General features: G+C 38.6%; 1 protein-coding gene across 1 annotated transcript in view; it reads right to left on the minus strand.

Moving 5' to 3' along the window:
* The window catches only part of AFF3 (ALF transcription elongation factor 3), a 319,278-nt gene that overhangs the window by 126,846 nt on the left and 177,499 nt on the right, over positions 1-14,933 (minus strand). Inside the window, exons 5-6 of the mRNA XM_021538600.2 lie at positions 5,402-5,488; positions 1-37 (exon numbers count right to left, since the gene is read on the minus strand). Of these exons, the coding sequence (XP_021394275.2) occupies positions 1-37; positions 5,402-5,488 (124 nt within the window). The remainder of the gene's footprint in view (positions 38-5,401; positions 5,489-14,933) is intronic.

The raw sequence follows: 14,933 nt of genomic DNA on the forward strand, positions 1-14,933 counted from the left end.
TTGTATTGCTGTGTCCTGTAGATCCCTGTTGTGACTCCTACAGTGATAACAGAAAAAAAAGGAAGGTGTATTATTTTTTCAGCATTTTTTTGCTGCAATACTTGCTTGACATAACCTTAACAGTACAAACAGCACTAATGATTGTCCATTTGGTTTCAAAGTAATTTTCATTTACAAGAATAAGTCCAATATTTATTGGAAAATCCATTAATTATTAGGCTTGTAAACTTATTTCAAAACAACCTTTTAATGATGCAATTCCTTGTACAGCTATTATGACTCTCCTGCTCACTATTCATGTATTGATCAGCCAAAACTCGTCTATTATCTTCTACAAGTTCAGACGAGAAGACAGAGAGAAGGCCAATATATTGTTTCATGGACCATTGGATTCCTGGGGTAGTAGCACAGCTGGTCTTTTCACATGTTGACATTGACAGCATCAGAAAATGAAAATCCACTGGGTCCCTGAGATTACAAGGTCGATCCTGTATGACAACAGCAATATCTATGAATGTGGTGCAATAAATCAGATCACTTTTACCTCAAGTGCAAATGTTACCTCACTGTGTTTTACTCACAGAATTTTTTTGCATTCATAAAAAGATATATTAAAAAAGCCTATAAATACAACTATAAACCATAACAAAAGCAATAATTAAATAAAGGAAAAAAAATAATTCTTTGCCATGGTTGGCAGCAGGAAAAGTATCCCATATGTAATTCTGCTTCTGAATAACCCAGGCACACACAGGAACACCACCTCATATCCATGCTGCAGTTACAGCTGTAGTTAAGACTGCTCAGAGAGGCCAGGCAGCCACAGGAACACATGGAGTCATTTTCAGTGAGGAACTGAGCGCTGGACCAGATCCAGGTCCACAGAGACAGAGGGATGAGCCAAGCACAGAGCTCATGGGAGAGCAACTGCAGGTTCCCAGAGAGCCGAGGATGCTCTGACTTGGTTGGGCTGAGATTGGGATGCTAAGTCACTCAGGAGAATTTCTCAGGGGCTTGGGGACCCAAGAGCTTCATGGCCCCTCTAAACAGAGGCTGGCTGGATAGCAGGCCCCGGTTTCTTGAGTGCTCAGCTGATCAGAATCCCTCAATCTGCACATTTTGCTCTGTCCAGACTGCATGGCTTTGATCTGTAATTTTAATACCATAACACACATCTGCAACTTGCTTCCATCCTACATACCTGTAATGTGAGATGTCCAATTTTTGGGCATGCCCCAAGAGTTTCGACCATCAACTGCAATATGAAAAGATCTGTACCATGTTTCACATGCCAAGAATAATTTCTCAGTAATCTGAAATTGTGTACTTTTGACAAATCTCATCAGCTTTTTGTGAATGTTTCTGATGAAGAGAGATTAAAGCCTGGTTTTTTTTGAGTGACTGAATGCCATCTTAAAAAGTCAAGATCAACTTGCAGCGGTGATGTAGTGGTATGTACACTTGAATTTAAATGCTATTCTTGTAGCCAACCACCTCCCAATAAAAATAGGCTTTTAGAGCATGTTCCGTTTCCAAAACAGAGAATTTATGTACCTGGAGAAGTTCAGGAAAATACAATCTTGAGGGAAATTTCCTTGTATTTGTAAAAGTAATTGTATTTGAAACTTCTAAACAAGGATCTTGCTCACTCTTTTACCTTTTCATGAACCTCAGGACGAGTGCACCTTCCCCTTTGACTGAGCACAGTATCTTGCCTCTGCCAAAGGCTAGTAAAAATATCTCCTAGAGAAATACAGGATGTTCCCACTAATGGAGGAAAAAAAGAACGTAACTTTATAAAAAAGGTGAAGACTTCATTTCTGAAGATTATTGTCCGGCATATTTCCTCCAGCTTGTTAAAACCAACAAGAAAGGAAAAAACAAATGAATTGCACTTCTAAAGAGCAACATCACTATGATAACCTAGCATCTGCTGAGAATAATTACCCAATAGCTTTGTGACAAGAAACCAGCTCTCCTGGAGCAGCTAAATTAATTCTCAAATAACAAAGTGATGGCTGATCCCATAATATCACATATACCTAATCAGAAATCAAACACCTGATCAAACTATCAAGACAAGAAATCACAGTAAAAATGAAGAAAGGGAGCAAAGCAGGCAGCAGAATTAACAGCATTTTTTCCTGCACAAGAGAGTGAACATGAAAGCCCATCCACATAAGCATCAAGTGAGCTCTTATTTACAAATTTAATTATTCATTTAAAGTTTATTTATTAAGATGCTTTTAATAAAATTAAAATCAAGAAGTGTCTGATCATTTGTACATAACAAAGTCTGGCAGAGATAGGAGAAAGGAAAGCACACACAGTTTGTCACATCACACATTCAATCAATTATCCTTAAGCTTTGAAAAACAAGAAATAAAGAGACTGTCATTGCCCCTTCCTGGTAAATTCAAGAGTACAAATTAATACCAGAGAGAAAGAAAATTCAAAGTTAAGGATGAAATGGAACTTTATGCCCTCCATTACATAAAGGACAGGTCTCTAGTGGTGCTTCTCCAGCAGCACAGTACTTGGAAACCTACTGGGCACTGCCACGCGTGTCAAACCTGACCCAGACTCTCCTCTCATTCTTGTGAATCAATGCAAACCTCCCATGCTAATGAGGCCTGATTTCATATAGAAGCACAGCATATGCACAGCCATCCCCTCCATCAAATGAGTATTTAGTTATATTGATTGATACATCCACATGTGCAGTTTCAAATGTGGAATTCCGTTATATTTGTGATATATAAATCTCAGATATTTAGCTTTTTTTTACTAGACTGATTTCAAAACCACTCTAGCTCTAGTTGCTGTGGCCTTTGCAACTTTAATAGCCTAATTAATAAATTTCAAGTTTCAAGCTGTCAGATCGCTAATTACTTGAATTGCAGGTTAAAAGCAGTGTGGCGTGAATGCAAACTAATGATGCTGACACTCAGTTTTCATGGACAGAAAAGTAGTTATGATTTGCATCCTTGTAACAGAGCAAGAGCCTGAGAAGCTTCTCTTTTTCCTATTCCCAAAATGATGAGTATTTTTATGTTTGGGAACTGTCTTCTGTTAAAAGTGGGTGCAGCATACTTGCTTCTCTTTCTGGAAGAGTCTCTGCAACGGATTGGACTGATGTCTCAACACTGCCATTAAGAATGAAAAGGAAATAATGTAACTGTGCATGACTTGGAACTAAGAGATGAAACTGTTGCCCTGATTTTATCCTTTCAGTCTCTTTATTGGCCTTGGTCACTACTTAACTGACAGACCCATTTATCTGAATAATGTGTGATCCACTAAGTTTGGTGAAGCTCTCAGGTTTTAAAAAATAGGGACAGCTACGTAGTTTACCTGTAGGAAAGCTTTCCAAGACCTATGGAAACATTTCCTATGAGGTCCAATAAAGATTTTACACCATGCTTTGTGAAAAGCAATAGCTAGCTTACTGAATTTTGAAAAACATGTTTGAAAAATTAGGAAACTAGTTTTTTGCATTTTGGAGCCTGAAAAGCTTTCTATAGTCTGTAACTGTACAGATTACCAGATTAAGCCACAGAATAGCTTTTAATTATTTTAAAAGATTTTAAAATAGAAGTGGTGTCTAAAATTAACATAATCTATGGCAAGTAATACCTGATTGTTCTAGGAGTCTGGTGAGTTTTTTAAGGTACTTCTTTCCCATCACACACAAAGCACTCTAATTTCTGGCCATGCAGACCACCCAGGCCACAATACAGTTGTGACGTTATTATATGTACAGACATATGCTTATTTATTGCTAGATGAAATCTTGTTCATCCTAAGCTTAAAAAAAAAAAAAAAAAAAAAAAAAAAAAAAAAAGGAAATTTTACTTTGGCAAAAGAAAAAAGAAGCCGCCTTGAAAAAGGTCTTTAAAAATGAATGGTAGATCTCTGAAATGGCTCTGCAATTCAGAATAATAGAAAATTTCCCAGAGAGATGGATGAACAGGCAGAGAGAAGATGAGAAAGTCAATATCAACCATTATTCACGTATCTTTGCTCTCTGCTCTGTGGTTCTCCTATTCCTGTATTTATCACAACACATTTAGTGATGAGGAAGTGGATTCACAATGGCCACACAGACCCACTGACAGGTGCCTTGCCCATGCTCATCTGCACGTGTGCCACAGAAACAATTGTGTGGTGATAATCGTGGCAGGAAATTCAGCACTACAAGCACCACCTCACTTTGTCATCCTTATCAAGCACTTCACCTGCTTGTAAGCTGCTGATCCACCTCTCTCCTACAGGACTTACTCTAACTTAACAAACCTCCAGCTCACCTACCATCTTCAGTCATTTGTCTGCCTTCAACGAGCAAATAGTGAGTTATTTCCTTATTTTTCTTTCATAACATACTAGAGATGTCTTGGTTTACACCCCTGATATTTCAAAATCATGACACTCTCATCCACAGAAAACCTTTTTTACTGTAAGCAAATGAAGTTTTCTTGGCTTTGTAGTTATAATTATTCCCTGAACTAAATTTTGCAGAATGGACTTAAAAGTTGCCAAACGAGCTTGCTTTAACAAGAGAAAGACTATAAACAGCATCAATACCATCTTTCAAGCTTGAAGGCTGCATGAAATATGCTTGTGACATCTACACAGTATATGGTGATACAATGTGAAATTTATTGGCTCTTGCACAAGATAGGTGATTTCATTCCCTCCTGACTTACCATGTATAAATAATGTGGTTTCCCCAAGCTTGTGCTGATGAGCTTTTCCATGCTGCACTGCATCCTTCCTTGGATACATATCCAATAGTGGGGCTGGTTTTAAGGGAGCATCAGCAGGACTAGTGGCTATGGTCTCTTGGGGGATCAAATGTTTCTGTGGCAAACGCCTCTGTGGCCTCTCTGGGCATCATGGCACTGGGTTGACTGCCTCTCTTGTGAAGCTGCCCCTTTGAAGCCAGGCTGGTGGCAGACAATTATGGCCAGTCCTCAGGCTCAACTAGAGGCCAGTGTACTAGTGAAGGCCTCCTCAGACCTCAAAGGTCAAAGGTAAACCAACATCTCAGCTGGTGAACCCAAATGATGCAGGAGCAATGGATGCAGGAGCTCCCTGACTTTCCATTGCTGTCTGTGCCCTAAGGTATCAGTCAGCAGCCTCAGCAGAGGCCACCCCATCTGAACATCCCACCAGAGGTGAGGCACCTGTGACCCCCATCAATTCTGCTGCCAAGACATGCAGACTGTGTAGCCCTGCTGAGGCTGTAAGAAGGGAAAAGACAGGGAACACTGGCACACACACATGAAGATCATCACCAGGGCATCACAACCTCAGCCCAGAGACCTCACTCACTTAGGGCTTTGTAGGACATATTCTAAGGTGCAGGAGGAATGTTTCTACATGATGCTGAATGTCTTACCTTGTTTGGGAAGGGAAACTTGCTTTGTTCTGCCTTTCCTGGTGTGTGAATAGCTGACAGTGGCGGAGGCCATGAATGCGTCATCTCCTGAAAAACAATATTGTTCAGCAAACTGCATTTAGAAAGTCAGTAGAAAAGGAGACAATGATAGCATATCAGTAGGAAGAGTACCTGGGCAGTAGAATATTTAAGTTAAGGAGTATCAAGTTATAGGAAATGCCCAGTTTTCTTATAATCTAGACAAAACATGAGCTACAATGATTTTTACACTCTTGAGAGCAGTTCCTAAGCACTGTCTCATTTTCCTGAATAAATAATGCATCTTAAGTGCAAAAGGTTTGATTTTTCTGACAATCTGCAAATACATTTTAATCAAACAAGGTATTCAGGCTGGTGAGATTAACAGAAGAGTATTTTTTGTAGAGGGGAATAGAAATTTCAGTTCATGACCAAGTAACGGGATACACACTGTGGACTAATCACAAAACAGATTTCACAGGCAAGGTCAGAATGGTAAATGCTTACCACTTGCTAACAGTTAATTCCTAAAATTGCCTTTATCATTGTGAAGGAGTTGAGTAAGTTCCTAACTCCAACATGTTTGTGCCTTGCAGGACACAGATATGTGGAAAGCCCCAAATGAGGTGTGCTGCACCCCACATTTTTCACCTCTCTGTTTCATCTTAATGGACATTTTTTCATACCTAAGAGACAGATGTAGGTTGACCTGAATTTTATGTAATCATCCTTTACACAGCTTCAGGTAGAAGGTAGGCACATGCTTCAATACTGTTATGATTCGAGTCTGAATGAGCTGGTCTCCAAAGCAAGGCAGCTTTTGGGGAGAGGTAAATTAAACACTTCAGACAAGAAGTTTGTTCCTCTCTAATGCAGGATCTTAAGGGATGGACATGTTTCTTTGACATTTTCATCACTAACAGCCACAGGATTTGGTACGCAGTAACTTAAGAGAATTAATATGAGAAATAGTGCCAAGCATGACAATCCTGAAAGTTGGCTCATATGTTAGAAGAACTGAAGAGCCAATAACATCCTGACTTAAGCAGGGGGGTTGCTGACGCTATCAAGAGTCTGCCTGGCAGATGCTTTGCTGGGTTTTGCTGCCATTAACTGACTGTGGAATTGTTTCTCAGTGATATTCCAAGGAGCCATGCAGAGATCCACAACCTCCCAAAATAATGCTGGAGTTATATTTCCATGACTCATTCCTTTTTAAAGAGAAATGTTCCTGTTTGAAAAAAAGTGTGTGTGAGTCTCTTGCCCATTTCTCATTAGTGCTGACAGAACTGCTTCCTGACCCGGCACGGACTGAGTTGCTGCATTTTTTACATAGTGGAAAGACGCCAGCTGTTGTGCCAATGAAAGGACCAGCCCTTTCAACACAGTTTATTAGCAATAAATGTCACCTTTAAAGCATTCTTGATAAACAGTTTATTTCCTAATAAAAATTGCATTCTTTTATTTTATTTGGGGCTAAAAAGTTACATGATTTATTGTACTTCTGTAATCTATGTGCATGCCTCTAATCAGAGCATCATCTGGTTTGCAGTTTCAGTATCAGAATTGCTTTGCTTTTCACTTCTTTGAGGCAGATCATTCATCTTATGACTTCCTTATCTGATAAGTGCCAGCAATAACAGTATATAGCAATTTTTAATACACAGTAACTTCTTAAAACTCAGGCAGCAAAAAACATAGGCAATCAGATTGCTGTTTGCCTCAAGTATCTGGCACACATGCTACTATTTGCAAAAGATTAAGGAATTATGTATTAAGGAATATTCCAACAGTAAAGGTGTATGACTATAGATTGACAAAAATGCAATGTGGAAACATTGCAATGTGGATATTTAACCCTAAGTGTGTTACCTAAAAAAGTACCACTTTCACACCTGCCTTTCTTGCTTTTCCCTCAGAGGACCATTTATTTTGTAGGAAATGTGATGTTGCTTACATAGACTAGAGGTGTTTCCACTGCTAAAACCGTGTTCCCAACCAAAGTGTTTTTCCCTGCAAGTTGAGGTGCTGAACCCAAAAGAACACATGGGAATGACTAAGTGTCCCTTTCTTCCAAAGGGCAATGCTTTATGTTATCTCTGTCAACTGAAGAATGAGGGCAGCCAGACTGGGAGCGTCTGGTGGCTTTGACCTAAAGTTATGCTACTTGTGAAATATTCTATTCAGTGCTTGTGATTGCCATTTGCTCAAGATGCAGTTCTTCCAGGTTATACAATTGGTGACCCCAGTGTCACCTTCAGGGAGACGTCTCCTGAGGAGTCTGCTCTGTGCCAGCACGAGCCAATCTGTTACGGCAGCAGAGCTCTTTCCTCCCACCTTGCCTGCCCACGTCTGACAGTGATGCCTTCATCCAGGGAAAGGACCAGAGGGTTGATTAAAAATAAGGGTGACCTTTTTTTTTGACATGTCAAAATCTTTCATTTCTTCTTTTCTCCAACATTATTTCTCACTCACACTTCAATGAAAAATAGCCTTAATGGTCTTTTTTTTTTTTTTTTTTCCCCAACTAGTTTCTCTTCTCCTTTTTTCACTTTCAGTTGTGGTATATAATAAAGTCTTCTACATAATTTAAATTTGATGTAACCCTTTCTGACACAAAGATTTAGTAAGACTACTGATATCTGCCAGGGTTAATAATTGCCATTATAATGAATATCTGAATGTGAATTTACTATAATAATACATTGAGTTGTGATTATATTGCTTATTTATCTCTGTCATTTGAAATTCAGACAACTATAAAATTAAATAAAATTAGGAAAAAATAATCAGAAAGCTACAATGAAAAATGTCCCAAACAACAGGCTGTCAGCACTAAGGAGTGGTAAGATTTAAATGTAGTATAATATTTTTTTGAAAATACAAACATTAAACTATGTGCAGAGTCTCCTTCTGGCTGCCAGGAACAGAGCCTCAAAAATCAGGAGAAAGGATTTAGGTGTCCAGAAAATGTCAACACTTTGCAAGATCAAGCAGAAACAAATCCAGAATATGTTTAAGTGTGCCAAGTCTCAGGATTTTAGACTATATCTGAAGATATTTGAAACAGAATCAAAACGCTAGTAGGGACATATGATTATACTGAGATCTTTTTTTTGGTACATGGTGTGAAATGTCTGAAAATGCAAGCCTAAATGGCAACTATTTAACTAACTAAAGAAAAGACTCAACTTTTATTGTAAAATGAACTTTCATGCACATCTTGTTTTCTCACAAAAATTGCCTGTTTTTGGAGTTTAGGATTGGCAGTACTGCCATAAAGCACCCACTGGACTAAAAATGGTTTGAAAAGGACTGATGAAAATTTAAATGTATTTAAGAGCCTTAGCACCTTCAAATTGTTGTTAGACCATTGATTGACACAAAAGGTTTTTGAAATTATAAAGAGAAAAAAACAGGGTCTTTTTTAGCAGAAATCAAACAACAAGTAAGTCAGAAACACCTGGCACCAGAAAATGTTCCAGCTACTACAAGATAATAGTCCAATTTAAAACCAATTTATAGTCTTCTTCAAACTTGATTAACTTAATCCTAAAGCCTGAACACTGTCAACTAAAGAAAGTATTGAGAAAATATTTGGGGTCCAGAAGTGGGGAAAACAAAGACTTCTAGATCAAAGATGGAAGCTGTGGTGGTGTGCTGCTTAAAATATATATGTGGATAATGATATGTCCTGCCCAACTGGAAGACAGCTTGTTTGAGATGACAATGACTGCCCTCCTCCTCCTGCAGCCAGATGCCCAAGTCTGAGGAGCAGCTCAGAGATTCTCTTTTTTTTTTGTAACACACATTTCTCCTTGTGAGAGTTGCAGCAATGTTGTTTTGCACTGGCATCTTTGTGGTGCTGGTGGTGATGACACATCTCATTCACACGCATACTGTAACTCCACAACCCTGCAGCTCTACTCCTCTGTACCTGTAGTAAATCAGTTTTCAGCAGTCATACATAAATGTCCAGTTTTACAAGCTATAAAGGTCCAAGCCTAGTTAATCTTACTCAACATGCCAACTTGGCTTTTCTTCTCACTGAAGGGAAAACCTACAAATAAAGAAATCTATAGTATTGCATATCCTTGGTCCAGTTTCAGTTTCTGCAGCAACAATTAAGGAACCAGACATTTCTTGGGGATTAACGACTGCTTGGCAGCACTTTGTTGGAGCTTTTAACCCTGGCTTGTTGATAATTTTTCAGGAAAAGTACCATGCAGAGGTAAATAATAGTATTCACTCTAGGTTTAAGGCAATGCTATTTACCTAGTGTCATTGGTCTTTCTGTGTGGCATATGATACCGGGAATGGTTGAACTGATTTAGAAAAATCATAATTAATAACAAGTAGGGAGGTGGGTATCATCTAGATTTAAAGTCTCACCACATGAATAATCTTGCTGTTCATTCGGTGCCAAAACTAAAACTTATCATTGGGTCATGAAGAAAACAAACTGCTTAATCTTCCTCTCTGCTTGTGCTCACCTAGCTGATTTTTGATTCATAATATTTTGTCTCTCTACACATGATGATTTAAGAAATATTTGTGGCACCTCATAAAGGCCCCTGTCAAATACCTTTTGAAAATTATTTTAGCTGACTCAACTTCATCCACTAGCTCTACTGACATGTCACAGGAATTATAGGAGATTTGTGAGACACAATTTTCTTTTGCAAATACTTTTGCTGGTTAGCTCAGGGGGACTGAAGAGGATCTGTCTTTGTAGTGCTTACACTGAAATGTAGATTTTAGGGAAGCATTAGATATATTTATTCACTGGAAGTCAAGGCCATGCAAAACTAATGCAGAGCCTTCCAAGACCCTTTAGCAAGTGATCACAAGACACAGTCTGAGAACCTCTAATCTAGTTACGTTACTCTTCTGTCTTCACAATATTATCTTTTTTTTTTTTAAATTTTTTTTAAATACGAGTCTCTCTTTTTAACTGCTGTCAGTTGGCAAATATCCCTTTCAATTCAATGAGGCTACCTTGCCACTAGCTGACAACATGGCTATGATTTTAGTGTCAAATATCCAAAGCAAAGAGTCAGACACTGAGACTTTTGGAGACTCTGTTGAAGCTGACAGTATTTCACTGTGGTAAGGTTCCTATCATGTGAAAAGCCAATTTTCTTTTTTTAAAATTGGTTCCTGTAGTATCTGTCATTGCTGTGACTTTTCTAACCCAAATCTCCAATATGCACCTATAAAATGGAAAGATGAAGCTGTTTCATCTTGTTTCTTTATGATGTCACTTATCCATATTTAGAACTCTTTTTCTACTTTCTCATCAGCCCCATAGTTTCCTTTGAGCAATTGATAATTTTCTGCTTTCCATTTGAGCCTCCCTTATTGGTCATTATGCTTTTGATAACATGCTATTCAGAACCATCACCACCTGACAAAATACCTTGTAATTTTCCAGCTTCTGTTGTTTCCTTTTTCACTTACATTCTCTCCGCTCATTTGGGTGGGTTGGTGGGTTTTAATTTATAGTTAATATTTGTCATGTATGATGCAAAATGCTTTCTAAACTTGAGGTAAGTGGCACACATGGTTTCACCCAATAATTGAAGGATGAAATAAGGGAACTACAGTGAGCTCCCTGTCACGGTGCTGAAATTGCAGTAAGGACACTGAGCTGGGTGTCAGTTCAGCACTGAACTTCAGTCAGCAGTTCTTCTGTCTCTCCTACTCCTGCTAAAATGATTTCAGGGAGTCACTTTTTTTCATGGCAATCTGCTGCAAACACATTCTACCACATTTCCCCTTTGGCACCAGTCCCAAGACTCTCCAAATGCTCTGTTGCTTTCTGTAATATGAATTCCTTTCATTAGGCTTCATTGGTACAATGTCCAAAGATGCATGACAATCCAGGCCCAAGTACTTGTCAAGGAATATTTTTTTTTTTGTTTTAAACAAAGAAATAAAGGTAATTGTGTAGCTTGTGACTGTGCCATTTTTGCTGTGCTTGGTTCTTCAGATGTGCATAGATAGTTATCAGCAGAAACTGCTTGATAGTAACAGGACTTGGGAGTGTGTGTGTGTGTGTGTATGTGTGTGTGCATGCCCATGAGCTGGGAAGGGAAGGAAAAAAGAGAAATTTGGCCCATGAAAAGGAAGAAGATTAAGAGATTTTGCTGACTGCAGCACTAAAGAATATGTTCAGTATTAAATCTCCAGATATTTGGTATCTACAGAACTAAACCATTCCAAATCATGAACATTTGCAACGCGATCTGTGGATCAATTCACCCTACAGCAAATCAGAAATGCCAGTGCAATAAGTTTCTGTTTGGAATATGTTATCTCTGCTTTAGTGGAACCATCCTGAAAATAACCTCAACACTTAGTCAAGGTTCAGCAATCTAGGACAGATAAATGTAAAAGAAGGCTACAGCTGCTTACTTATCAAATTGACTTATTTAGGTCCTTAATTTGTATGATTATAATACTTTAACGTAGAGGCTTGCAAATTTTTATTCATTTGTGGGGGGGGGGGGGGGGGGGAAATAAATGAGCCTGTAAGTCTAGAAGAAGTTATGGATACCTAAAAGAAATGTGGTTTCATTCTGAAAATAAATTAATTAGCTTATAACATGCTCTCTCATATCAGAGTTTAGGACAAACCTTCCTCCCCCCACTTATTAGGAAAGGAGGGTGTTCTTTTGCAGGTAAATCACAGAAAAGCATTTAGACATTTCCTTTTTTTTTTTTTTTTTAATATATTCTTCACTGAAATGAAAAAAAAAAAAAAAGATAAAATTTCTCCTTCAGTCACAAAGATGAATATCTCTTCCTAGCTAAGAAGCTACGTTTCTAGATGAATGCATTGAGCCATATGATACAACAAAGTGTCTGAAAACCAACCTTGCTTGGGCAAGCTGAGATGATGTGGTTAATCAAGGTACAATCTTTATTAGTACATTAACCTCCTGCACCCAAGGACTGTGGATTCTAATTCCTGAATTGCCATGCAAGACTGATGCAGCTAGTTTTCTACTCTCAGTTGGCAGCAAGCTAACAGAAGTGGCTAATGAAGATGAATAGCTGCCTCTTGGGAGTGGGGGGAGGAAGAAGAGGAAAGGAAAAGACCTGGGATACTTCAAGGTCCAGATCTCTGCATGATTTCAGATAATAATGAAAAAGTGCATATAGCTGACATTTTCAGAGACCGTAACAAGCATGTTAATTCTTAGGCAATGGTAGTGGCCTCAGAATTGCTCTGGAAACATTTCAAGAAGTTAAAACAAAGGCTATTGAAAAAAAATACCACAACGCTGGTCAGGGTCTTACTCTTGTTTTGATGGATGATTGTATTAATACAGACAAAAAAAGCAGAGAAAAAAATGCTCAAAGCTGAAAACCAGACACATTTAGTAAGGAAAACATCTGTGTTTTGGAGAAGACAGAAATACCATCATGGTAAATATTTATCAATACTGAAATATCTTTTCCACAAATGCATGCAATGCTCTAATATAAACATGCCTTTAATTCAGACAAAAATACACTGCTAAATGCAGGGAGGTCATTGAAGCAAATTTTGTGGGGGAAAAAAATCTAAACTTTTTTTTTTTAAGCCAGACAATTTTTTCCATTTTCTTATGTTGTGGGAGGCAGGAAGATTTGTGATAGGTGCATTAGCAGTCCTAGATCACTCCCTGGTCAGAAGATGAAATAACAGGTCATTGGTTTGGTTTAATTTGCTATTAATTCTAATTTCATACCCCTGAAGTAAATTTAAGAGGACTGGGGGTACCATAAAGACTTACTTGGTTCCTGGGAGCCTGGGGGCTCACTCAAAGGGCACTTTTATGCATCCACAGAGGAGATTCACCAATGGGTATGAATTGGTATTTTTAGCTCAGCTTGTTCAGCCAACTGATTGAGCGTGTCAGCCTTCATGAACTTAGGGGTAACACAGTGATGCCTGTGTGCTCTGTGCACAAGTTGTGGGCAGAGACTACATGAAGTAAATGTACTTTGAACTCTGGCTTAAAGTGCTACCAGAATGCCTTTTGGCTAACATACCTGTGAAGGCTGCCAACCATAACAAGAAGCAAGGAATCTTCTGTTCTGTGCCACTACAACAAACTTGTGTGAAAAGATGATAGAGAGGGTCAGTGTGAAAAGATGATAGAGAGGGTAAGAAAAATCCATAAAAAGAAAGAAGTCAGAATTAAAGTATTAGAAGTTAAAACGCTGTCAAATGTAGCTCTATAAAGTAAAGTTCTAAGAGGTTTTGCACTTGTGGTTTCTTAATGCAATTAAATTAAATTTGTTCAATTTACAGGTGAAATTTACACCAGGCTGGAGCCTTGGACTGAAGAGCTGAGCACCAAGACAGAGACTCCCCTTTTCCCTGCCATAAAACAAAGAGGCTCTGCAAGGCAAAGCAGCCTGTAAATACTTCCTGGACAACCTTGCATGGATGTGGCTGACTGCAATTAGCAGACAATTTTGTTTATGATGCTCTGACAACTTGGGGAATCTGTTCATATACAAGTCATTTATTCTGAATGAGATTAAGAAATCAGCGTAGCACTGTGTGCTTCAGTGTATGTGAATTCAGCCATCTGTTCTCAAGGTTACATCATGTGCCTCCTAGATCTGAATTGACAGAAAGATGTTAAATCTTGCTGGTTTGTATTCTGGAAGTAGCACAGTGGCACAATGTGATGTCTGAAGCCAACAGATACTAGTTCAGCTCAGGGTACAGAGGTGTACAGAATTGAACATAGGTTCGTGTCCAGAAATTAAGAATACCATAGACTGGGACACTGGACCCAGAAAGGTGTCATCAGAGGACAGGAAACTAAAAACAAACATCCCACATCTCATACTCTTGCCCAAGGAGCTCAATCCATTGGGGTGCATTCGAATAAGGTAGCATAACAGAAATGGTTATGCCAATGCTGTAATAGCTTGTTCCCTTGAACACGTTTCTTCAGAAATGCTGGTAATTCTGAAGAGGTGGGGAAGAAAAATGGAAGAGAGAAAAGATCACAGATTAAATCAGCTCTGTTACACTAAGAGCCACTATGCTTGATTTGTGTAAGCATCTTCATGGGGGAAAACCCCCCTGTAACATGGCTTCTAGAAAATCTATTTGTAGCTAACTGTCAAGTGTCCCCAGAAAAGGCAGAACCTCTACTCAACATCTTCAATAGGATTCTCAAGAGATGACATAAAAAATCAGTGGAAACTGTTGACAGTCCACAATAATAGAAAAAGAAAAATAATCACTAAAATCATTACGGTTACAATACACATACTTCTTGTATTGTGAGACAATGGATAGAAGAACCAAATGGCAAGGTGAAGGTAGAAAAAAAACAACTTCTCATGAGCTGGTGGTTCACTGCGGGGATGCAGTGCTATGGAAATGCCCATCTTTATGTCTTCAAGTCATAAGATCAAGGATATTTTTCCAAATTATATGCTTCAATCAAATACAAGACAATAGGTTCAAGACAGAGGAGAGTGGCTGAAGTTATCTGGC

Source organism: Lonchura striata, chromosome 2 (assembly GCF_046129695.1).
Source record: "Lonchura striata isolate bLonStr1 chromosome 2, bLonStr1.mat, whole genome shotgun sequence".
Taxonomy (NCBI): domain Eukaryota; kingdom Metazoa; phylum Chordata; class Aves; order Passeriformes; family Estrildidae; genus Lonchura; species Lonchura striata.